General features: G+C 40.7%; 1 protein-coding gene across 1 annotated transcript in view; it reads right to left on the bottom strand.

Annotated features, from left to right (window-relative positions):
- Positions 1 to 3545: 3545 nt before the first annotated feature.
- LOC125883916 (endophilin-A1-like) overlaps positions 3546 to 26142 on the bottom strand; it is a 44141-nt gene continuing 21544 nt past the window's right edge. Inside the window, exons 2-9 of the mRNA XM_049568552.1 lie at positions 13975 to 14043; positions 13774 to 13846; positions 13544 to 13687; positions 12440 to 12573; positions 12188 to 12346; positions 10161 to 10264; positions 9929 to 10059; positions 3546 to 9369 (exon numbers count right to left, since the gene is read on the bottom strand). Coding sequence (XP_049424509.1) covers positions 9173 to 9369; positions 9929 to 10059; positions 10161 to 10264; positions 12188 to 12346; positions 12440 to 12573; positions 13544 to 13687; positions 13774 to 13846; positions 13975 to 14043 — 1011 coding nt within the window. The 3' untranslated portion in view covers positions 3546 to 9172. The remainder of the gene's footprint in view (positions 9370 to 9928; positions 10060 to 10160; positions 10265 to 12187; positions 12347 to 12439; positions 12574 to 13543; positions 13688 to 13773; positions 13847 to 13974; positions 14044 to 26142) is intronic.

Here is a 26142-nt window from a genome sequence, read left to right as displayed (position 1 = left end):
GCTAGCTAGAGTAAAAAGTACGACTTCCGGGTACGACTTCAAAATAAAAGCGTCGTGAGCTCAGCGGAACGCGCCCATGAGGCATATTTTGGAAATAAAGTGTATTTTTAACTGCAATTCAACGCATATTAGGGAACTGATAATTGTTAGAGATGTCTAGTGGCCTATAACGCATATATTGAGTTGCTCAGTTTGTCATTTATTTTAAAGGCCCACTTTTTCACTTCCGGTGTGTCGCTATCTTTTTTTGTAGAGCTTGATGGTGCCGACGTTCCAGTGGCGTGCGCGAAAAGTGGGTCAAGCCGTGTGCGACTTCACTGCCTGCGAAGTTATCAGAATTCTGAGAAGCATAGAGGAATAAAGTATCACAAACGTGTTCTAAAGCTTACATTTTGACTATTATTATTTGTACGCTTGTGGAAAATCCCTTCTCTAACAGCAAATCTCACCTTCGCGCTTGATTTAGCGCGAAAAGTCTTAATCTGCCACTGTGGAGATATAAAATTGGAGTATTTGTGGAGTGCCTGAACGCACCATATATTGATTTGTAAAAGGAGGGAAACGGCAGCAGGGGGAACACACATATATCCACCGCGCCTCCAGCGGCCATTTTGGCTCATCACACGAACAAAAACAGTTGATGGCTGCGTTCAATAACATCCAAGTGTTCAGACTAAAGAGCCCCGCAGCTACTGACACAGTTTAGGTAGTATTCCGTACTTATTATATCCTTATGTAATATTTGATTTTCATCCAAAAAAACAACATTACATGTACAAACAAACTAAGAAACATACTCGTTCCACATACATAAAGAAAAACAAGAAAAAAATAAAAATAAATGAATAGTTTGAGTCTCCCAAAGTGAAACTTACGGCCCAGGGGCCAGAACCGGCCCACCAAAGGGTCCAGTCCAGCCCTTTAGATGACTTTGCACAGCTAAAGTTGATGCACATGTGACGGCTGAGATTTAAACAGTGAGCAGCATGTGGCCCCTGAGCTAAAATGAGTTTGCCACCCCTGATCTGGAGAAACAGAGAGCACTGGTAGCCTTCCATTCCCTTAGAATAATCCACATTGCTGCTAACATGCGAACCATCAGGGACTTCTGTGCAGTAACTGGCAGAGCAAGAGAAGCTTCGGAACAGCCAAACAGGGCGAGCAGCAGGTCAAGATCAGTCCAAATGTCCAGAGAGATCCTGTCAAAAGGAACAATCTTAGGACAAAACCAGGAAGTATGACTGAGAGTACCTTTTGTGAAGTAACATCTGTCACAGATAGCAGATACATTAGGACATATTTTGTCAATCTTTTCTTTGGAATGATGTAATGTATGCAGATTTAAAATGGTTTGAAGAAACAACAGTCACATTAGAAAACAAGGACACAGATTATAAGACAAGATGTTTAGAGCCAAGATGTTGTTTCATCAAAACAAAAAAAAAGCTCAGTGAAAGATGCACAATGATTATTTATGGACAGATGTGCGATGGTTGTCAGACCTTTATCCTTCCACAAACTAAAGGCTTGGTCAGACTGTGATGGGGTAAAATTATGACTAAAACAAATAGGAGAATATGCAGAGAATTTAGGAGCTTGAAGAACACTTGTGATGTGCTTTAACAATTTGACAAAACTATCTTCAGACTGATGCACTGGATAATCCATGGTGGAAGACAACAGAGCTGAAAGAGAACCGTTTCTCATAACATGTGAGTCCAGGTGCAGCCACTTGGGGGCATCAGAGTGCTCACATGACTGAGGAAACTGATCTTGCCAATGAATTAAATGCAAAATAACAGTGTTGTTGTTTTTTACCAGTTCAAATCACCTTCCGTCCGTTTGTTCTGGAGAGGAAGATTCCAAGTAAAAACCTCTTTAATGTCTGCATCTCAAGTTATCAGAGACAAAAGGTGAGCACACATTAGCAGGTGATGGGTCAACGGACCGCCTCAGACATGCATAACAGCATAGGAGAAACACTGATCCGTAACATGACACTGCTTTCTTAAGTGTGTTTACCGGTTTAATCACGTGGGCCATTTGTTTTTGGGAGGAGGAGACCTTAGCGGATAATTTGGCTCCCTGTAAAAACCTGAACGATAAACACTTAATAAATTCTAACTGGGAGAAGTTTCAGCTGGTTAAAATCTGCAATCTTCTCCACTAGATGCCACTAAATCTGAGCATCACAGAGTGTTGTTCCTGTGGGCTACAGCAACACTAAACCCCTGAGCTTGCCTGAGAAGGACTAAATGCACAAAGCTGCTGTTTTTAAATATCCCATGGAGAGAGACTCTCACTGCAGCCTGTTGTATTTTGTTCTGAAAATGTCGGCGTGCAGCCTCGTTCTGTGGACGATAAACGAGGAGCAGGAGCAGAATGCAGTGAGTGCTGGACGGAGCAGTGAGTGACAACAACCCCGCCCACATTTAAGAGGACTGTTTGCAGTGGAAACGCTAGGGTCTGGGTACCATGTCTGAAGGGTTACTGTTGGTTCCAAAGGTACCATACCGAAAGTGTTTGGTGCAAACAGAGCTTCAGTCTTACACACTGTTCCTTTAAGTATTAAGTCACTGTACATGCTTGCTAAATATAGAGTTCATGTGAGGTGCGATCTACCGATGAAGGACAGATTGGAGTCTGGTTGTCTGCAGTGTCATCATAGTGTTAATTCTTTATTGTCATTACATTGTAGATCATCTTCACGACAAGCAGTTATACATACAGTGGTCTTAGATTATATCACCGTCCAATACGAGGAGAGCAACAGTTAGAGTTAGTATCACAGCTAGGTTTTTCCACTGACCACGCCCCCCCCACCCCCAAATATCCCCTTGTCACCCCCTCCTCCACATCATACACCAATGTATTGACAATCGTCAAATACGCCACAGGTGCCGAACCAATAAATAGGACACAGGAATAAATAAATAAATACATACATTACATAAATAAATAAATAGCAACGAGGTGTGTGTATATACTCACATACACACGTGTAGCTCACCAGAAGACACCAGGTTCCATAGGCATAGGGGGCTATTTTACAGCCACAAGGCATACAGTATAATGTCACACAGCCACAGGCCAGACCAAGGCCACGTTAGCAACCTGCAGACTGCAAAGCAGCTACGACAGCAGGAGAAATCCCATTGGTTCAGTTAAATCTTGGTGGGTGGGGCCTAAAGAAAGGCGCAAAAGTTAGCTAAACTAGCTAAACAGATAACTCAATAAGATACCTGACGAATGAGAATTGCTTTTTTATGTTAACAAATTATTTTATCTCTTGAATGTTCATTTAAGTTTTTAACCTCAAGACAGATGCAGGCCAGCTGTAACTTACTTGTAAATCACATTTTTTTGATTTTTTTTTTAAATCTCAATTTTACACTAGTGGATTTCAATTCAACACACACTGAGTTTTTTTTTATTTGTGGGATTTATTTGTGTATTTGCAGATCTGTTTTATATTTGCAAAATATTTTTGTGAGTTGATTTGTCTGAGCTGTTTTATATTTACAGTTTACACATTTACACAAGGGTTGTCGATGTGCTCACGCGAATAATACTGAGACAAATCTACCTCCATACCTTCGAAAGTTTAGCTAAACCAGTTGGAATATTTCTATTTTCAGAGCTGCTTTACTTCTGAGGAAAGTCTGGACGGCTGAAGCTTCAGTCTGCAGGTTTGGTTTGGATTTATTTTGCTTGATCTGACAATCTGAGAGCAATGCTGAAATTAAAACCGAGGCAGGTAACGTGGCCGAGGTCCAACTCTCATCAAGGTGAAAAGGGAAAATGGAGCGTAACACTGTACAAGTCCCTCATTGAGGTTAGAATACATGTCGCCATAGAGGGCAAATCAGCACAAAAGAAAAAGAGAAAATACAAATAAAAGAGGAGAAGACCAGAAAAAAAACTGTTTGGAGAAGGTGCAAAATAAATAAACACATTAAATTCAAAAGGCCTTAAAGCACTTTGTAATCGGAGAGGAGTGCTATACAAATATAGCTCAAGCAAGTCAAAAGATAAAAAATAAATACTGAACAACAGAAAATAAGGAGTATCAGTTCACACAGGCTCCAGCAGGACAAATATCTCCCCATTCTGTTTTGTTTTCTTGTTATTTTTTTGGAAAACCATCTCAAACAGCCGTAAAGACGTAAAGCAGTTCAGTTGCATGCAGCTCACAGACTTTCCACAGGCGGACTCAAGAAAATCAAGTTTCAGACTTGGAACAAACAGACAAAGAAAATCAAAAGTAAAAACACTGAACACAGTTGTGCTCCAAACCCCCGTCTTTTACAACAACCTGGAACAGTTAGAGAGAAGCCGGCATGTGGCAGAAAGCGAGTAAGTTACCGAGTGTTAGTTTGATTGTGTTGTTGCTGTCACATACTGTGTGCTTTGGCAATGCAAGAGATGTCTAAGTGGTGCAGCTCCAGAGATAAATCCACAGTTTTCCCTCAGAGCCATCTCTTCCTTTTATTAAAACATTAGATTTTATTGTTAGATCATCATTATTGCCTTTGTATTCAATAATTATTGACTGCTGATAGATTATATTTAATCTACGGTTAAAAATGCAGTTTTTTTGTTTTTCTTTGTTATTATTTGTGTCGAAACACCATTATAGCTTTCAAGAGGAACTCTGAAACTTGCCCATGCTCAAACATATTTTCTTCTCTGCGGCAAACCTGATAAATTATTACTGTCGTCAGCTAACTTGTGAAAAACCGGCACGATCAGCCTATTTTATGGCTATTGGATAATGGACTGTCTCGACTTGCTGTAATGCAATGTTCAGAATACACCTTCCGAACACAAAATAAGAACTATCTGTACATCTTTAAACACCAAAAGGTTCTTAATAAATTCTATGAATACTTTGATACCTCATACCCATATGCTGAAAGTGAGATGAGATGTCTTGTTTTGAAACAAGCTACATTTTTCTCCAGTGTGCATCACGCAGTGGTGGATTTTGGGTTTGGAAAAAAGTGACAACATACCAAGTAAAATCAGGGGGTTAATTTTTGAATTAAAACAAAGCGTCATTATCACTGACATAAGTAAATATTAGGTTTTGGTTGAAGCAAAGTTTGGTCCGGTCCATGCTCATAAAGCCCTTGCTAACAGAAATTAGCATGGCTGTTATTGTGATACATCACAGTAATACTTAAATATATGTCAGCGATTTTTCACAGTAAGGAAAAGGAAGAAAATGTGACAAAAATTATGCAAAGCACAACCATTTTACATATAAACCGTCCTTTAGACGATGGATGCCAAATTAATTTTAAATATGTGACATTTCTCTGTATTTTAACAGACTCTTACATTTAGGATGAGATATTCAGGCACTAAATACTTTTACTTTTAAGTATTCTGCTCAACACTGCATCACCAAAACACAAGTACGGGAATGTGAAGCGAAATGCTGGTTAGCCGCATCTGGCACATTAGCATTAGCCGTGCTAGCACACACTCCTGCCGTTGTTTGACGAATTAATAAATAATGCCTGAACAGAAAAACCCTAGGCTTTTTAATTTAACAACACAGTCTACGTGTTAAATATCAAATATAATATTCATTAAATGTCAGTTTTTATTTTTAGAAATGTTAGCATGGTAAATGAGAACAAACATCAAGGTGATTAGCTTTAGCTTCCTGTGTACACCAGAGCAGAGAAGTTCTGAGTACGGCAGACCTCCAGTCTTTGACACTATTCAGATGTTTTATGTACAATGGAGTCGATATAAACCCAGCACCACTCTGAATGTCCTCTCATCAAGTCATGAATGTAATACAAAGTTCTTAAGTCCTTTGTTTGATTTTAACAGACCAACAAAACATAAGTACGGAAGAATACAATTAAACAGATCTCTTAACATTGCTGGAACATTTCCATTGACTCAAATGGAGTCATCTCTCTTAATTGTAAGACTTGTCGGCTTGTCTTGTAGCTACCAACAGTTGACAACTGCCAAAGCTTCAAGGTTCAACATGAGACAAAAAACAGTAACATCCAAATGTTAAAAATGTTCTGCTGCTATCAAAGGTAAAACACGAGCTGATGGTTTCCACTGCCATTAAAAGGTCAATCTGATTAATGTGAAATCAGTGATAAATAGTTGAATTACGAGACAGCCTTTCACAATAAATGACCTTTTTCACAAGGTCTTTCTCAGAGTATTATTAGTACTATTTAATACTGCCTTATGATGAACACTTCTGAGACATACAAACGTGTACAGTAGGTAGCTCTTCAGTTACAGCCACCAAGGAAGTCCTGCTTTTCTCTGTATGTGACGCTTCCTCCAGGGAACTAGCATGGCTAACAGGAAACACCAATACCAACTGCTAAACTGTTTAGAATATTCTTGTCTTAAGGGTTCTACGATGTTCTGATTATGCCTGAAAATATGAGAACACTCCAGGATGTAAACAAATTATAGAAATATTCTTATACACTTCAAAATGTTACCAAGGAACTGTTAAGTTCAAAAGTTTCTTAAGTATAACAGGGCGTTCTTGAACGCTGTCGAGACTCTGGAGTGACAAAACATTTCTAGATCATTGTGTGGGCAAGAACGCTGTCAAGGTTCTTGAATGTTTCCATTACTGCTGACTATATGAGAACACTCCAGGATGTTTACAGAGTCTAGAAACATTCGTATACAGTTCAAAATTTCACCAGGGACCTATATACCTCAAAAGTTAAATGTAATGCAATGTTCTTTAACGTTATCGAGATTCCAGAATGATAAAACATTTCTATATCATTCTAGCGAGAAGAACGCTGTCGAGGATCTAGAATGTTCTGATTACGCCGCAACATATATGAACAGTCCAGGATGTTTATGAGATCTAGAGACATTCATATACAGATCAAAATGTCACCAAGAAACTATAAAGTTCAAAAGTTTCTTGAAGGTAACAGGGTGCTCAAGAACATTATCAAGATTCCAGAATGATGAATCATTTCTAGATCATTCTGAGGGCGAGAACGCTGCCAAGTTTTGACGCTCGAAAATGTTCATGAAGTCCAGAAACATTCTTATTTAGTTCAAAAGTTTCTTGAATGTTATCAAGATTCTGCAGTGATAACACATTTCTAGATTATTCCGAGGGCAAATATTTTGTCAAGGTTCTAAAATGTTCCCTAAGGTCAAGTTACCGTTGTTGTAGTCTCAATATACAGACTCTACATTCAGTGAAGGTAGAGTCTGTAGGCAAACCCCGGAGATCTTGCCTCCGGAAGAAGAGCGGAAGAGCCCTGGTTTCTGGTTGTAGGCTGTTTGTAGACTGCGTGATATTGACCAATCACGTTTGAGCCGGCTGCAGTTGTTGCCAGGTTAAACGGTCCGTGCGGTGAACTAACGAGGCGGAACATAATTGGCATCACTGCAAACTCTGAATCCATTGCAATGGTTCAGCATATTTACTTAATAAACGGAAGTCGGAAACGAAAATTCGCCTCCTCCGCCCAAATCAAACCGGAATGCCAAAAAATCGGGGGTCTGCCCCCAGAGGCTGTATCGCCATCTGCTGGAAGTCAGACGCTGAATACAGCCGATGGGTTCCGAGAATGCCATTGTTGAAATACTCAGGTTGAAGAATTTTACAAAGACCCAGATAATGTTCTGCGAAGTGTAGAATGTTGCTGAGATTCTAGAATTTGAAAGATGCTAAGAGCCGTCTGAAGGTTCTCGAATTTTGTCAGCATTCTGGAATTTAATGTCTTATTAATGTAATATTAATGACATTCTGTTTTCTTAAGGGGCCACTGAGCAGCAGCCTTCCTCCAGATAACTGCAGAAAGAGGACTAAAACTGGTGATTTTAGAACGGCTACCACTGATCACACAGTCCTGCATGCAAGAGCCACACATAAGACAAGTTAACAAGCATTTACTCCCCACAGTACACACAAAACACCGTGAATGGGTGACTGAGAGCAGTACACGGAGAAAAAACAAGTATCTTTTCCTCTATGTATACTGGAGGAACCAACCTGGTGAAAAAGTTATGTTCAATACAACTGGCCTGTCCTGGATTGTGTTAACATGTCGCTGCTGTCTGGTAAATCATGAGAGAGAGCTTTCCTTTTCAGCTCTGGAGCTGACAAGTTTAATGATGTGTTGAATGACTCCTCCGATCCTCACACCTTTAAAACCTTATCTGATAAATGGCTTTCAGAACAAGTGATCAAGTATTCTCTTTTTCATTCTGGAAAAATCTACTTATTGCAGTTATACGGCTTTGTTGCAAAGGTACTCTCCCGAAAACTACATCTCATGTAGCGTCTTACCACTCAAATTTCTGATTTGGCTGGTTCATGCATACAGCCACTGAGCTGAGACTCTGTGCAGACTCTGAGGAAGGCAGAGTATGTTACAAGAGTACGAGAGATACTTAAACAAAAGTAGAAGGGTCTGGTGACCTAATGTAGCTCTGGAACATGGGTTAGAGGCCTGCATACAGTATGGAGCCATGCTGAAAGGCAGTGCTAGCCAAGGAGGGAAGAGAGAAAGAAAGAAAGACAGAAAGTGGGAAAGACTGTGACAGTTGCTGAGAAATCTAGGGCTGAAGAAGAGCACAGGAAGGCAAGTCAAGGTAGAAAAGACAGAAGTACTCTGAGAGAAAAACAGCAAGAAACTTAAGAAGAGAAGAAGAAGAAGACAGCATCACAAAAAAAGCTGTCAAGCAGGACTTTGTGCTGGCTCGGTCATAATAGAGTAAGAACAGGTCGAAACGCACATACAGACACATACATGCACGTACATTTACACCGTGCCTTAAGTCTCCAAAGCCTCATTGGTTTCCAGTGTTGCCCGGCTGAGCGGAGCACGACTGAGTGAGCGCTGTAAAAGATCATCATCTCTTCGTCCTCTCGTCCCTCTCAATCCCTCTCTTCTACCTCTCTTCTGCATCTCTCACGCTAAAATCCTCCTCCCCCTTTCTTCTTCACTGTCCTACTGCCTCGTCTCATCCACCCTGTCTTCGTCTCAGTCATTTCAGTCCGTTTTGTGAAAGCAGAATCGCACAGAAGCACAGAAGAAGAAGTAGAAGGAGGGCGTGGTTTGTTTTTTTTATGCAAATACAGGCTGTTTTCAGGGGTGTCTGGATTGGTCGAAGGGGTTAAGGGCCAGATCACTGGCGGGACCTAATGAGGGAGCGGCACCAGGATATCCACGTAGTTGATGGGGAAGAAGCCCGACTGGCCGTTGATCATGCCCTCGTACCAGTTGTCATCGATCTGATTGGTCAAGGTGATGACATCGCCCTCTTTGAAGCCCAGCTCGCCTTCGTTCTCTGGTTCGAAATCGTAGAGCGCTCGGCAGCAGGGCTGGTCCATGGGGGCTGTGGGGGGACAGACACAAACAGCATAAGAATTGTGAATGGAGTGCGACGACCTCTAGTGGTCATATGAGCTGAGCTGACACGTTTCAAGCCCTTTGTGGGCAGTGGTGCCCCCCAGAAATTTGTCATAGGGGTGGCCAGAGGGGGTGACTAAAAATCTTGAAGTGGCTCACCAAACCCAAAAGCCATGACTGAATTTCAAGAATTTGATTATGATGTTGAAGTACATGTCATATGTCAATATCCTCCTGAGACTCTGCGTCCCCATATGAGGACATCACATTGTGGGTTTACTGCACCTTATACTTCATTCTGCTTAACGTAGACCTGTTGTCCTCGTTCGTGGACTCTTCTGGGGCAAAAAACACACATCGACACAGCTCTAATGGTAAATACAGACTTGCTGTGATTATGTCTGCCTGATTCTAGCAGAAGGCTGTTTGACTAAAAAGCAGATGTGATGAGTCTAAAAGTCAACAACCGTTGTAGAAATAAGACAAATGTCTCTGATGTGGTCAAACTCTCATTCTCCCACCCAGACTGCTCTCCCACCCTGTACCTGGTGATCTTCCTGGCGATTTGGCCGAGTGTATCCCTCCGTTGTGGCTCTCGCTGGGGGGCAGCAGCTCCAGGGTCATTCGGGGTTTCGGAGTATACTCCTTCCTCGGTTTATTGGACACCTCTTTTATCCTGGGTAAAGGCCAGACACGGTTTAAAAAGAGGTTCGTCTCACCACGTGAATCTTCTTTTATTGGGTTATTTTTATCACAGGTGGGCAGAGGGATCAATACCTGTCCTCCATCTTACTGGAGAGCTGTTGGAGGATTTCGGCAGAGCGAGTGTGGTACTCCAACTGAGCCTGAACCAATGCTGCCAGCTGGCTCACCTGCTCTATCTGCAACACACACACACACACACACACACACACACACGCATATTTTTTTTTTTACTGCAGCACATCCTGTTCTGTGCCCATGCTGGGCCGGGGTCTGCTGCAACACAGCACGGCACGGCGCAGGATCGCTGCCCTTTGTTTTCCAGTAGTTGTAACCATAGCAACAGAAAAAACAATGTCAACCACAATCATCACAGTGAATATTTGATTATATTGAGTCATTTTCTAATATGATTTCCACGTTTGTTGTTTTCATGATTCAATGCGGTTTAAAAATGATGTTTCCCCTCAGGGAATTAATCCGATTAGATTTCTGTTTGCACTTGATTTTTTGTCATTGTTTTTCCAAATCAATTAGCTGTTTCTTCTGCAGTAAACGTCCACTGTCATCACTCATTGGAGCAGAGACATTTACTGGACTTTCAACGCAGTTTAATGTTGGCGTCATTGGACAAAAATCTCATAATAAACTTTGAGCATGGTACAATTGTGGTTTGAGGAAAAACTAGACTTCTGCACCTCCTCTTGGCTCCGTTTTCAGGCTTCAGAAAATCTATCCTATGATGGGAGATGGGAGCCAATCACACATCATTTCAGAGAGAGAGCGTTCCTGTTGGCTGTTCTACAAATGCAGATGATTCCTTCAGATGGTGAAAGCCTGACTCAGTGGCGGAGAATCCTGTGGAAAAAGTTGTTGTCCCAGCATTGGACACAGCTGCCTACACTGCAGAGCAACTCTTTGAACCCAGCAGTAGATATGGTCTGCCAGAACCTACATTGGTACTTTTGCTTATTGTGATGTCATTTGTTAGAGTATCTTCAAATGCGTCACATCCCTAAACTCTATACATCCTAACCTAAAATGTTACACAAGTCAATAAACCGTACTAATTTATAAAAGTATTGACACTGTGTCATGACAAAAACAATCCAAAAGATTTTTAAAATGAGGAACATAAACAAAATATTTCTAAACACCCCATACGTTATTTGAACTATGTACATTAGTATTTGAAATATGCTCATTTTTATGAGCAGAGCTCAAAGGCCTAGTGATGGTTTCATCGTTCATTTGGGGTTTGCACCACACGTGACGTTGTGCAATGGTGTCACTACGAGCATTAACATGACGACATGGCAGACAGAAGTCTTTGCTTTCTGCTGCTAAAAGACTGAATGCTTTAGCTATTATGGTTCTTATTTTAAATCTGTTTAAACAGGATCATGCCAACAATGATCTCTCGTGGCCGTCCACGTGTTTAAAGGTCCATTTTTAAAGGGCTAACATTAAGTCTGACAATAAACGATGAAAACACGTGTCAATATTGGCGAAGCCTCTTAAAGATAGAGAGAAAATGTTGCTTATACTTTAGCCTTCTGCTAACCAGAGCTAAAGGCTCACGGCTGTGGCTTTATATGGCTAACATTAGCTAGAGCCATGAATCACAGTAGGTTCTCCGCCTCACTCCCTGCCACTACAGACCACCCCACTGGGAGGAGAGTGGGCAGCAGCTCTGGAAACACACCCTGAGTCAGCGGCTGCAGCAACCTGAATCCAACCAGCGCAAACTCCCCACTGGATCAGCAAACTTTCTGTTGCTGCCGACACGAAGGTTAGACCCGGTGCTGCCTCTGGCCATCAGCGCATTTTGACACCCGGCGCTAGGGGGTTTGAGCTGGTAGAATTCAAGCCACCCAAGCTTCCAAGCTTCTGCCCACTCAACTCCCAGAGAAGTGGGCCACAGCAGCTGGCTAGCTAATTCTTGTCTTATTTGTGGTCAAATGAACAGAGAACAGTGAAATCAGATCATGTGGGCGATATGCCCACGGGTGTCTGGTGGGAGGGGCTTAGGACAGAAAATAATTGGCAGATCAATCGATGATGAAAACATAAATTAAAATGAAACATGAGAGCACCCTTACATCGCTCTCCAGCAGGTTAAACATGCTCTGCTCTGCGATCTCTTTACTCTCGTCGAACTTCTCCAGCGCCTGTTTGATTTCATCGTCCTGGACTTTCCCCTGACGCTTCTTCTTGTAGTCAAAGTCCAGGCGGCGGCCCTCCATCTTCTTCAGATGGTGCTGCGGTGGAGGGGAAACAAGGCAGGAGAGGAAAATGAAAATCAATTCAAAGGACATGTCCGATTCATTAAGATAAACAGGTGTTTTATTCACCTGTATCTCTTTGAGGTCTTTGTCGTGGAGGTTCTGCAGCGGGTCGATGAAGTTCTGTTTGACCTCCATGTCCAGAGCGTCCTTTACCTCCCCGAGCTCCTTCATCGCCTCGCTGGCATCGATCAGCGCTAAACCTGGAAGGCAGGGATGAAGAGAATGGGACAGAGTAAAAAACACATACTAATTTTTTCATAGACATCTTTACATGACTTCTGCTTGGGTCAGCTTGAAACTCTTGTATGGAAGACTAAAGATGCCATTATGAGATGAAATAAATAAAAACAGAAATGAATGTAGACAGAAACAATAAATTAAGACATGATTAAAATAAAGTTCTATTAAAAGTGCCACCATTGTATGGAGGACTAATAATACCATTATAATGAAGGGGAAATAAATAGAAATATAAAATGAGCTTAAACAGAAAAGAATAAATAAAGAAATGATGAAAAATTATTCTGTGCACAATTGAAGTATGGAGGACTACAGATGCCATTGTAATGAAGATGAAATAAATAGAAACAGAAATAAATGTACACAGAAAAGAATAAATTTGAAATTTATTCATTAAAAATCAAATTATCAGATGACAAAATGAGTAAAAACAGAAATAAACGTAGATAGAAAAGAATTAATTAGTCAGTTTTAAAACAAAATTTCGTTTTGTGTGCCACTTCTGTATGGAGGACTAAAGATGCCATTATAATGAAGAAGAAATAGTAAAAACTGAAATAAATGTAAACAGAAAAGAACAAATTAGTAAATTAGGAAAATTAATGAATACAAAAACAGGTATTTTATCAAGTAAATATATTGTATTCATTTATGTTCTATTTCCGTGCATATATATTAATTTCTATTTAATTTTTTTCATTATTATCATTATTATTATTATTATTATCATTTTACTCAGTCATGTATCTATTTATGTGTTATAATGGCAGCTTTGTTCCCTCCTGAGGTTGGGCAGGAGCTACAAATTAAAAAAAGAAAAAAGGCAAATCACTGTATTTCTGTTGTAATAAGTTGCAGTAATAAACCAGTTGTACTAACAGTCCTCTGCAGACATCTTACCACCATAAATTTATGCACCCTCCCACTTACCAAAGCTTGACTCCTCCCCTAACTCCCGTCCAAACTTCAACATGGCATCTCCGAGGACAGACTCAGCCTGAGGGTAACCGGGTCCCTTGTCCTGGCCGCGGATCTTTGACATGGTGTTGATCATACTCAGCTTGGCTCTGGATGCTGCGGGGTGGCGAGGGTCACATCATGAGTCACAGGTGTGTTGTTTCAGGCTGCATGTTGTGTCAGTTTCACTGTGCGTTTCCTACCTGGGTTAGGTTGGAGGTACTCTGTGGTTTTGGTCATGATGTCCAACACTGCTCTGCTGGTGACGTCCACCTTCTGCAGGACCAAAAAAATCAGGAGTATTGTGAGAGACAAGCACACAAACCTGCTGAGGAGATGATTGGTTAATTGGTGACTCTAAATTGTCCGTAGGTGTGAATGTGAGTGTGAATGAATAAATCTACCTTTTCCATTTCTTTGAAGTCATCATCTAGCTTGGTTCCTTCCGCCCCTCCAACCTTCTCACTGACTTTCTGTAAACAGGAAACACAAAGAAAAACAAAGACTGCTTCAAAGTCGTTGATGAGAGCAAACTTTGATTCCTGCTTCGACATGAAAGCAAGCGTAGAGCTGCTGAAGAGGAGGAAAGGCAGAGAGAGATGGTAGCAGCTGAGGACAGAGTGGTGACATTGGCTTCATAGACGACAAAATGAACGATGGAAAACGAGGAGTGTTTGGTGTGACCTTTAATTCCTCTGTGTTATTGTTCATGCTCCGCGTGGAGTCTCTGCCAGCCTTGTCCTCCTCCTATAATAAAAAACTCTTTCAACAAGTGCGATCCTTTAATGGCTTTCACATTAAAAGCCAGTGAAGAGTTCATGGAGACATTATCTGAATCTGCATTCAGCGTTCAAACTCATCAGACGTCTCAATGAACCGAAACATTGGTTTGGCTCAGTTTGTCATCGTTTCTTATGAATTAATGATTTTTTTTTTATTTTACTGCTGCAGATGTTTAAGGTTGTGCTCATTTTAATCCTTGCATATACTGTTGTGTAGTTTAACCTACAGCAACGCATCATATTCCATCAGATCATCACATGTCTGTAGCGTCTTTGTCCTGCTGGGTCTGTCACTGTGACCGCAGGAAGAGCAGCAGAGTGACACCTCTTGTTTTCTAATCGCCTCAGGTTGCAGAAGAAAGGAGGAGGGGCAAGGAGGAGAGTGGGATTTTCCACAATCGTGACTCACATCACCCACCCACGCATTAGTGGACACACACACACACACTAATGCAGCATATATAGTATATACCCATAACTGCATTCATCTGAGGTACATAGAGCGCCAACAGGAGAGATCTGCAGAGACGGAGAAATTCACACAAAAATGTTCACTATATAAAGTAGCTGTGAGAACAACACACTGTACATTCTGCTGCTATTACTACTACTACTAATTATAATAATAATAACTAGTCCATACTCATTGGTAGCTTTGTCACCTTCTACCTATGCCAGTCCTCAATGCCTATGTGCAGTTTCACATAGATTGACCACGTCAGTGAGGAGAAAAACGTGGGACAGACAGAATGACTGACTGACAGTTTCCGTGATTATGCACAGCATACCATACCATGACTTAGTCAAACCAAAAATTACAAAAAAACCCTCAACATTGGTCCACAGGGGGAGCCACAGCGATCGGTTGCATTTTAGCCATTTTGAAGCATTTTTCTGTTGTTATAGCGCCACCCAGTTGCCAATTAGAGTTAAATTTCTCCAGTCACCTTGAGGCGTCCTGTTCTACATATCTACCAAGTTTAGTAAAAATCCATATGGCGGTTAGGCCTAGATAAGAAATGAGCTCTCTAGCGCCCCCATTTTGTTTGATGGGGTCAATAATGGAGGGGTCCCCTCAGATTATGTGTGGTCATATGCCTACAAAGTTGCGTGGTGATGGGTGAAACCCTTGAGATGTTCTACACCTTTATGTGATGAGCCACGCCCTCCGCAATATTCATTGCCTTATAGAAGCTCAGTTTTAGGAAGTTTTCCAACTTTTGCCAAGAGGGAACTTTAGATATTGGTCCCTAGATTATGTTCATCCAGTTTCATGCAGATCGCTCAAACTTCCTAGGAAGAGATCCATTTGAAGTGTTTTTCAAAAAATTCAAAATGGCGGAAAATGTATATAAGCGGAAGTTATGGGTTCTTGAGGCAAATGTGTTCCTCATGAGGAGAGGCATCTCTGTGCAAAGTTTCATGTCTCTACGACATACGGGGCATGAGATATGCCCATTCAAAGTTTGACATTTCAATGGGTTGCTATAGCGCCCCCCTTTGGCCAATTGATGTAATATTGCTTCATTGGCATCCTCCCATGACCTTCTACCACTGTGCCAAATTTCACATGGATTGACCAAGTCAGTGAGGAGAAAAACATGGAACAGACACACACACACACAGAGTTTTCATCATTACATAGTAAGATATAGTGAGATAACAATATTAATGAATATTAAGTTGGCAAATGAACATATAAAACATACTTTAAAAACAGAATACTATTTCCGATGCAAGCGTAAAACGCTGCCAGAAAATCTCTGTTTCTGCCGCTTTCTCCTTCTTCTCCACTACATTTTACTTGAAAATATTTACTCCACTACATGTATCTAAAATAAAACTAGAGGCAAGAGAAAAAAGATAGGAGAAAAATTTTGTCAAATGCACAAAAAAATTTCAGCACTCAACTGCTCCAGGTCTCACAATCATGCTTCAGTATTAATGTCACATGTGATAATCTATCAGTCCCAGTGGGAACATTTTCTGCAAAATGAGCACTTTTGATAGTTTCAGTAAATTCAGGTCATCATCTTAGTCTTGAACTCCGGCCTTGCACTTGCAAATGAGTAGTTTTATGTATTAGTTTAATTAGTTTAATTTAAGTAGCTGAATATTTCTGTCACTGCTCTCACATTCAAGCTCATGCAAACATATCAAAATGACATGCAGTTTGTTGACTGGGCTGCTAAAGCTGCGTGTGTGTGTGTGTGTGTGTGTGTGTGTGTGTGTGTGTGTGTGTGTGTGTGTGTGTGTGAAGCAGATGTCACACGTCTTCCTCATCAAACTAACAAACCATGCAAACATAAAGGTAGAAACGTATAACCGCTGACACACCTGAGCACCTCATGCCTGTGTGCATGAGTGTGTGTGTGTGTGTGTGTGTTACAGAGGACATGATTTAATCAAAGAGAGACAGATGGATGTGTGTGTGCGCGTGTGTCTGTGTGTGTCTGTGTGTGTGTGTGTGTGTGTGTGTGAGAGAGAGAGAGAGAGAGAGAGAGAGAGAGAGGCAAAAACAGTGATAAAAAAAGTGCATTATGAAATATAAAAACAATACAAAACCATAGCAGGAAAGAAAGTGAGAAGGACAGACAGATGAGGAGGAAGATGCAGTTGCCATGGAGACAGGGATCTGACTGGGTCCTCTCATGTTTCCAAGAACCACACACACACACACACACACACACACACACACACACACACACACACACACACCAGCGGTCGTCCACTTGTCTGTAAGGAACACTCAGTCTGGTTGCGGAGAGGTGTACTGACACACTGTTGCGTAACTCTCTCAGCACTGTCAGTATCTTCCACCGTCTCACTGTCTCTTCACGCTGTATTTAGCATCAGCTTATTTTTGTTTGACCGGCTTTTAACATTCAGGAGCAGCGCTGACATTTATTACACTTCCCATGATGTCCAATCTAAGGCTCCTGCACTTTCTGAGAAGTACCCACATGCTTGAATACACTTATTGTGAGGTGCTCTGGAAAAAAGCATCAGCTAAATAAATGTAATGTACAGCATGATCTCACAGAGCTGTTAACACCGCGGTACATGGTGGGGGCAGCTAATGTGTTAAAGTTATGTGACAGCACCATGGAAACAATGCTAATGGAAAATAACAAATTCTCTGGTTCTTCAACATCACACCATGGGCGGTGATTAAAGATCTTATGACCACATCGATAATTGATACTCAATTCGCTGCCTGCAAGAGTGCTGGGTGGCCCACTGACTATTTCAATTGATTCACAACAGGATGTTTTTGTCCTTTTGATGTAAATAAGGTGTCAGAGTGCATGACAGCATCAATATAGAGTTTGTTTATCAAGAAAAAGTGCCAGGGGAGGATCAGCCTGGACTCCTGGCAGAGGTCCGGGCTAATTATTCACATATTAAATACAATATTTATTCATTTAATGGCCCCTGGCCTTCTGTCATGATGCAAAAGTGGCCCCTGGGCAAAGCAAGCTGCGTATACCTGCCATAGGTTCGAAAAGAGCAAGAAAGTTTGTGTTGGAAAGATGTCAAACAAACACCGGACTTTCACCCAGGAGAGTCGTATTTGTGTCTCTTATGGATCTAAAAGTAATCGCTGACATCTTTTATCTTCACATCCTATATGTAATAACGTTTATGATGCAATTTCGTCCCATCCGTAATGAACTTTGTTATTTTAACCGAAAACACAATCTAAATCTAAAGCTAACTAAGTAGTTTTGGGGCCTAAATCTAACCGTGCGATCTTGTGCGTAACAAACATAGTTATTTTTAATGGAAACATGATGTTTTTCTAAACATAACAAAGTTGTTTAGGCCTAAACCCAACCGTGCCAGCCTGTACGTAACAGACATAGTTATTTCTAATGGAAGCAAAATCTTTTTCTAAACCCTACCAAGTAATTTTGGTGCCTATAAAGTTAACCGTGTTGCCAGCATGTAATTTAACACATTACCTGCCACCACACGTAGAGCAGTGTTGAGAGGTCGTGGTCATGTCATGTCCTCGTGTCTGTGAAATCACGTCGGTAATGTCATAATCCAGTTTAGTTCATACAAAGTTACAAAAACATGACGGGTTTAACAATTAAGCTAAGGACAGCTATGTTAGCAGCTAAATGCTACCTAGCTAGCTTTCTGTTTTTCAGTCCATGTAGTGCTAAACTTGGAAGATTTAAAATAAAATCTTTGCCTGTCAACAAAGTTGTTTTGAAACAAATCTACAGCCGTGCTTGTCATCCAGTGATGCATGCATGCTAACATGCTGACAGTGACAATGCTAACATGCTAATGTTTATCAGCTATAATGCTAACCATGTTCACTGCTTTAGTTTAGCATCTGGGGATGTTACAGATAGCTAACTGTTGCTACGTCAGTTAGCAATGGGTTGCACCTTAACCTGTTTTATGCTAGCTTACATTTGTTTACATCTAGCTAATCTGCTCCATCAAAAGTATGCCGAATTAGCCATTAGCAGGTCCTGTTTGCGATGTATCCACAGATGTACAGACAGCTACAAACGTGAGGATTCTCAGACAAGTTCTCTATAACTAAAGTTCCTTCACTATGATTTCTCAGCGGACATAGGGACATTTACTTTATTATCATTATTATTATTCATAATTACACACTCGAGAAGCTAAAGTCATACTCAGTCTAAAAAACACATATGTATTATGTCTCTGTGTTCATTCAGGGGATACAAACAGGAAATACAATGTTGCTATGTCAACCACAACTTCAATCTGTTTGTTTTAATAGCCTATATTTGTTTACCATTTAGTACTGGCACCATTAGAAGTATGCTGAACTAGCTAGTAGCCTCCCCTGGTTGTACTGTAGCTACTCATGGAGATACAGATAAGTATCATTAGAGTACTTTGATGCAGAAGAAAACCTAAAAACGTGATGATTCTTGGGCAACGTCTGAAGATAAAAGATGATTATTTTTTTCCTATAGTTTCTAAGCAGATATATGGACATTTATTCTGAATGGACATCAGCGGACAAGAGGTCACACTGAATCTAAAAGTGTGTATATTATGTGTTTGTGTTCAGATTTGACTCAGGTACATATTTTCCTTGCAGGCCTAGTTTTAGTTGTATTTTCCCTTCCCACAGAAAAGTTTGCAAAAGCATTAAAGTTTTGGTGGCAGTTATCACAGGAAAAAAACAAAAAAGGGACCCATGGGTGCTGGCAGTGTAAGTCATTTCACACCCACCAACCCGCCTAAATGCACACACACACAGAAAGTAGAGCTAACCACCTTTCAGACCAGTGAGGCAGTAACAAACCCCATCTGCTCTGCATCGCTCTCCTCCTCCACAGTTGCCTGTTAGCACTTTCTCTCTTTTGTTTTGGCGACTCCTACTTCTTCAGCTATATTTTCTCCAACCTCCTCCATCTCTTGCTCACTTGTCTTCAATCCTTCCTTCCATCTCTCATCTCTCTTTGTGCATTTTACATCAAGGCCCATTTTGTGCTGAATAATTCCCGATGAGTTCTACAGAAAAATAACTGCAAGCTCGTCACTACAGGTGGCTGACAGCGAGCAGGTCAAAAGTCAGAGGTCATGGTGTCCTGACAGCAGATGGAGTAGATATCCATCCTCCTATCCAGCTGACATTAATCCTGTGTGAAAGAGAATTAGCCAATCAGGGGTTAGAAATAAGAACCAGGGAGGAGAGCTTTGGCAGCCGGAGTCGGCTCATCTATCAGTCTGAACGGCTGCCAAAACACTCAGACGCCATCTTGGACTGTAGATAGATAAAAGGCTGGATTTATGGCCAGCTCAGGCTATTTATCCAGAATGTAATATGCTCAAACCAATTTCATTATTCCATTAATATTTATAAAACTGAAAAATGTTTTAGTGGCATGAAAATGAATAGTTTAAGGGAGGACTATTATGCTCATTTTGAGTGTCACACTTGTATTTTGGGTTTCTACTGGAACACATTTGCATGCTTTATTGTTAAAAAAAAAAACACTTTATTTTCCTCATACTGTCTGAACTGAAATACCACATCTGTCTGAAACACTCCATTTCAGTGCCTGTTTTTTTTTTTAAGCCCTTCTTCATGAAAAAGCCCAGTCTGCTCTGATTGGTCAGTGTCTCCAGGTTTCTACAGTGAAAAATCACCAATAAAAGCTTAGAAACACAACTGGACACGTTTCAGCAGGAATATGATCCAAAATCAGGAAAATAACAACATTTGCAACCATGACTACATGTTTCCCTGAAATTAGCATGTAGCCACACAGCAGTGTATTATTGTACTAGCAGCAACAAAGTATAGCGGCACTTTCTACTGTGAAGAATCACAAATAAAAGCTTCAAAACAAAACCCAACATGTACCAGCAGGAATATGACCTGAACTGGGGAGACATTTTTCACATCGGGAACCAAAATTCCATGTTTCCCTGACATTAGCATGTAGCTACATGTATGTTAGCGATGTACTACCTGCCAGGGAATGACTGTAAAGAAGAATAACAGCACTTTCAACCATAAGAAATCACCAATTGAAGCTTCCTTTGAATATGATCCAAAAGGGGGAGAAAAGTTTCAACATCTGCAACCAAAATGACGTTTCCCTGACATTAGCATGTAGCTGTTAGCAGTGTGCCAAGAAATGACTGTCAAGAAGAATAGCAGCACTTTCTACCATGCACCGACAAAAGCTTCTAAACACAGCCAGACATGTTCCAATAGGAATATGATCTGAAATCGGGGACAAAGTTTCAACATCGGTAACCAAAATTCCATGTTTCCCTGATGTTAGCATGTAGCTACATGTATGTTAGCAGTGTACTGGCAGCCGAGGAAATACTGTAAAGAAGAATAACAGCACTTTCTACCATGCAAAATCACCAATAAAAGCTTCTTTTGGCAGGAATATGATCCAAAACCGAGGAGAAGTTAACAATATCAGCAACCAAGTTTGCATGTTTTTCTAGCATTAGCATGTAGCTACATGTAGCTGGGAAAGAACTGTAACAGCGACACTTTCTACCATGCAAAATTACCAATAAAGGTACTAAACACAACCGTACGTGTCAGCAGGAATATGATCTAAAATGTGCAACATGAGCAACCAAGTTTGCATGTTTTCCTAACCTTAGCAGGTAGCTAAATGTCTATTAGCAGTACACTTGTAGCCAGGGAATGACTGCAACAGTGACTAGTGGCACTTTTTACTGTGAAAAATCACCAATAAAAGCTTCTAAACATAATTGGACACATGATCCGCAATATGACCTGAAATTGGTGAGAAATCAATAATGTTATGTTTCCCTGACATTAGCATGTAGCTACATGTAGCAGTGTAGACTATGTAATGTAAAGACTTGCACTAGTGTGCCTGAGGCAAATGACCATATTAGGAAATCCATCACAATCCGACATCAGCTTGTCACTAAAGTATAAAAAAAGTGTTGTAAACAGAGTATTGAGAGCAGTCTGAAGCCTGAGGTTTTGGCTTACTATTTGAAACTCTAACCATGTTAAATATCAACATCCAACATTACATTATATGACAGAAAATAACAAAAAGCATAATGCCCCCTCTGAAGCTTCTTAGCCAGAAATTATCATAAGTTTCAAGCGCGTTAAGTTAGAAATTCTTAGTTTGCGGTTCATATTTCCTACTTTTGGTGCGTTCGAGTGCTCAAACAGAAACGCTGCAGCACTTCAAAGTCTTAAAAAAAGAATAAATTCATATGAAGCTAAACAGAAGCCGTAGGGTAGGGTAGTATGTGGACAGACTTTTACACATATTTTCGTGTACTTTGGTTTTTCCAGGTTTGTGCTGGGCATAGTAGTTTCAATGGGAGTGGTAAGTTACAGCTTACAATAACTGTGTGTCCATCCACCTGCTTTTATGCACATTTTTAATCTGTGTATAAAAAACATGACATTTATGGAAAAAAATTGAAACAGTTGCAACAACAAAAAAAATATGCCTGGCTGCAGCGGAAAAGTGATAAAATGTGATAAAGTGCAACATAAACAGTCTTTGAACATAAAGTTACAAGGATATGTCCAATGTCTGACGTTCAAAATGATCAGTCAGTTGTGTTTTTCAGAACAGGAAGTCTGAATTTCTTAGTTTTCAATATGTCTGGACAAAGTGAAAGAAAGGAGGAGCTCCCTCTTCCTCTTCCTTTAGGAGACTTTAACTTGTAAAAGCTGACTTTTCTGACTGTTTATTTTGAGAAAGCAGAATCAACATATTGTGGGAAAGAGGTGGAGAAGCTCAGCTGTCAGTGATGCTGCTGTTGCTTGTTGGTTTCATCACCTGCTGTGTGAGAGCTGAATTTAATCAAGACAAACCAGGGAGGATCCACAGGGCTGCAGAGACCTGATGTCCTGTGCAGCTTTAACACGATTCAGAACCTCCAACAATAACATTTGCTTCCCAGCCGGCGAGGATTTTATAACATAAAGTGTCAAACGTTTGTCTCTGAGCCAGGTTTCTGCACATGGTCCATTTATTTTAACAGCGGCGGGGAGGGTTATATCATCAGATGCAGAGGATTGGTAAATGTTGAGGAAAACGACGCAAGCTTTCGTCGACAGAGAAACACAACATCTATTATTTCTTACTGCTTCATATATTTGAGGAATTACGATTCCTCAAATCATCACAAGTTTCTCATCAGTGAGAAAATATGAGACGCAGCAGCCATTTAATTACCACAGAGAGAGGGGGAGGTTTAACCCGGCAGTAAATCACAGTGAAACACAGAAAGCCAAAAAAGGAGAAGACGGTGATAGTTTTAATGACATGTAGCGCTACAAATCAGCTTGAAGAGATGAAAATACATTTACAGAGACAGACAGGTTTTGAGCACTACTTATTGTTATTTTGTTTTGTTTTTTGCCGGGCAGCTGAGATAGCAGGAATGGGCCAAAATTGGTAAAGCTGCTGTTCCACCAAAGAAAAGACTCAAAACAGCTACAGAGATGCAAAATGACTTTAAAGAGACTGAAAGCAACTACAAACAGACTCAAAACAACGACCAAAAGACTGAAAATGACCACAAAAATAGACAAAATGATCTCAGAGATGCAAAATGACCAAAAAAGAGATTCAAAACGACACCAAAGAGACAGAAAGCGACTACAAAGAGATGCAATACACCTGCAAAGAGACAAAAAGACTCACAGAAACCAGAAAAAGGCAAAAACAACTATACAAATTACTACAAAGAGATGCAAAGCAACTGTAAAGAAACTCAAAATAAATACGGAGATGCAAAATGGCTTCAAGGAGACAAAAAGCGACTACAAAGACACTTAAAATGACCACATAGAGAGACAAAATGATTTTAAAGAGATGCAAAATGCCTACAAAGGACTTGAATGGTGTCATAGAAACAGAAAACAACCACAGGGAGATGCAAAACGACAACAAAGAGATTTAAATAGACTTCAAAGACACAAAAAGCAACTACAAACAGACTCAAAACACCTACAAAGAGACTCAAAATAACCACCAAGAGATGCAAAATTACTTCAAGGAGACAAAAAGCAACTACAAAGAAACTTAAAATGACCACAGAGAGAGTCAAAACGATGTCAGAGAGACAGAAAACAACCACAGGGGGATGCAAAACGACAACAAAGAGATTAAAATAGACTTCAAAGACACAGAGAGCAACTACAAAGAGACTTAAAACATGAAAGAGATGTGTAATGACTACAAAGAGACTCAAAACAACCACAAAAAGAGGTTTAGAAACTATGACGTGTGTCTTCGTCTTATGGAGGAGAGGTGGTGCATGGGGCCCCTATTCATGTCTGTGCCCGGGGCCCATTGTTTTATAATCTGTCCATGCTGACGGGAAGTTGAGGAGGAAAGGAGACGAGCGGGGAGTTCTCCATCCAGGGGCTTTTTTTTTTTTTTTTTTTTTTTTAAAAATACCACAGATAAGTTAATGTCCATACAGTTTAATGCTGCACCCTCATGTCCAGAGTCAATCGCCTGTTCTTAGCTGGATCTCCTGCTTTTTAAAAAAAACCTGCATATACAGGCTTTTTGTTGGCAAAGCGTCTGTTTGTTCCTGAGCAGGCAGGGCGCAGCGGCTTTTTGCTGCAAACCAGTGACACCTTTTAATCTGCATTAATTCACTCCCACAGGTCTCCCGATCCAGGTGAGATATTAACACCCGGAGGAAATGAGGCCTGTAATTGGGATTTCAGATGCATCGCTTGCTTTTTGAACCACAGAATCACTGATTCTGGTCCAGATTTTTTAACCTCTTGTGCCATTTTGTAGTGAAAACGCCTAAAATGACATACCCAAATTAAAATGACTGTAGCGTCTGAACCACTCTGACTACATGCATGCATGAGGTCTTGCCAGAAAGAAAACTCCCTGAAGTTTCTTGTGAAAGTGTCAGAGACACTCTAGGTGATACGGAGACAGAGTAATGGGCCTCTGAAGTCAGTAAAAAGTTGAAGATTTTGCCTAAGATAAAATAAAAAATGTATTTCAGGATGAATAACTGTCTGTGGCTTCATCTGAGCAGGTAAATGACACTGTGGGGCTGTAGGCACACCATCAATGAACATTTGTTTCAAATTTGTAGAAGATTGCTCAAAGTATGACCATTCTACAGTGTTTTTTCCATGAAAAGATCCACACGGAGCTCCAAATGACAAGATAGCTACGTGCCTGCTAACAGCTCCACATAAGATCGTGAGTAATCCTTTAACTTTTCCTGTCGAAAAACAGCACAACATGACTTGTCACCACTCATCGTGATTTTGGACTATGTGTGTTTAGGCTGCTCTGGTGCAAAATACATAGTAAATAAAGAAAAACGATGTTATTTTTGAAAAGTCGAGAGCCTCCTGAATCCAGCAGTACCAAACATCACATGGTTTGATGACGTAGTGCACCTGGGAGATACCATTTAACAAAGGGGGGGGGGGGGGGGGGGGAGGACGCCAGCGTCCTGGCAGAGTTAGAGAGGTTTAAAGTTGTAACTAGATTTGCTTCTAACATTTTGACTCGTCTCTCCTGAGCTACTGCAGTCACTTAAATAAAGGAATCTGTTCATCACAACAGTTCATCACATGACTTCAGATGCACGTTAAGATCTTCTGTCTTCTGTTTTAGGGACATACTAGTCCATATCCACTGAGTGCACAGTTGCCAATGTACAGTGTCACATGGTGTGTGTTTGGGATACAGGTCATAGGAAACTGCAGATTAAATAGTCAACTGAACCCATTAAGAAGAGCAATGTGTTCAGACAGAGTGTTTGTGAATTTGATAGTACGATTCCTTTATTGAAAGTACAGTAGTACCATTGCCAATAGTGGGATAGTTAGTGGGCTAAAGCTGTACATTAGCAGTTGAGGTAGCACGTTGAAAGGCAGATAGTTAAAGTGTTTATATGTTGTATTGACTTAAAAGTGGGGCGCACTGCTAGTTCACATGGGATAGCCCTTGTTGCAGCAGCATACCATACCATGACTTAGTCATACCAAAAATTAGAAGAAAAAAACCTCAACATTGGTCCACAGGGGGAGCCACAGCGATCGGTCTCATTTTGAAGCATTTTTCTGTTCTTATAGCGCCACCCAGTTGCCAATTAGAGTTAAATTTCTCCAGTCACCTTGAGGCGTCCTGTTCTACATATCTACCAAGTTTAGTAAAAATCCATATGGCGGTTAGGCCTAGATAAGAAATGAGCTCTCTAGCGCCCCCATTTTGTTTGATGGGGTCAATAATGGAGGGGTCCTCTCAGATTATGTGTGCTCAT

Source organism: Epinephelus fuscoguttatus, linkage group LG23 (genome assembly GCF_011397635.1).
Source record: "Epinephelus fuscoguttatus linkage group LG23, E.fuscoguttatus.final_Chr_v1".
Taxonomy (NCBI): Eukaryota; Metazoa; Chordata; class Actinopteri; order Perciformes; family Serranidae; genus Epinephelus; species Epinephelus fuscoguttatus.
The sequence above is the reverse complement of the archived record's forward strand: the minus strand, read 5'-3'. Positions and strand labels throughout refer to the sequence as shown.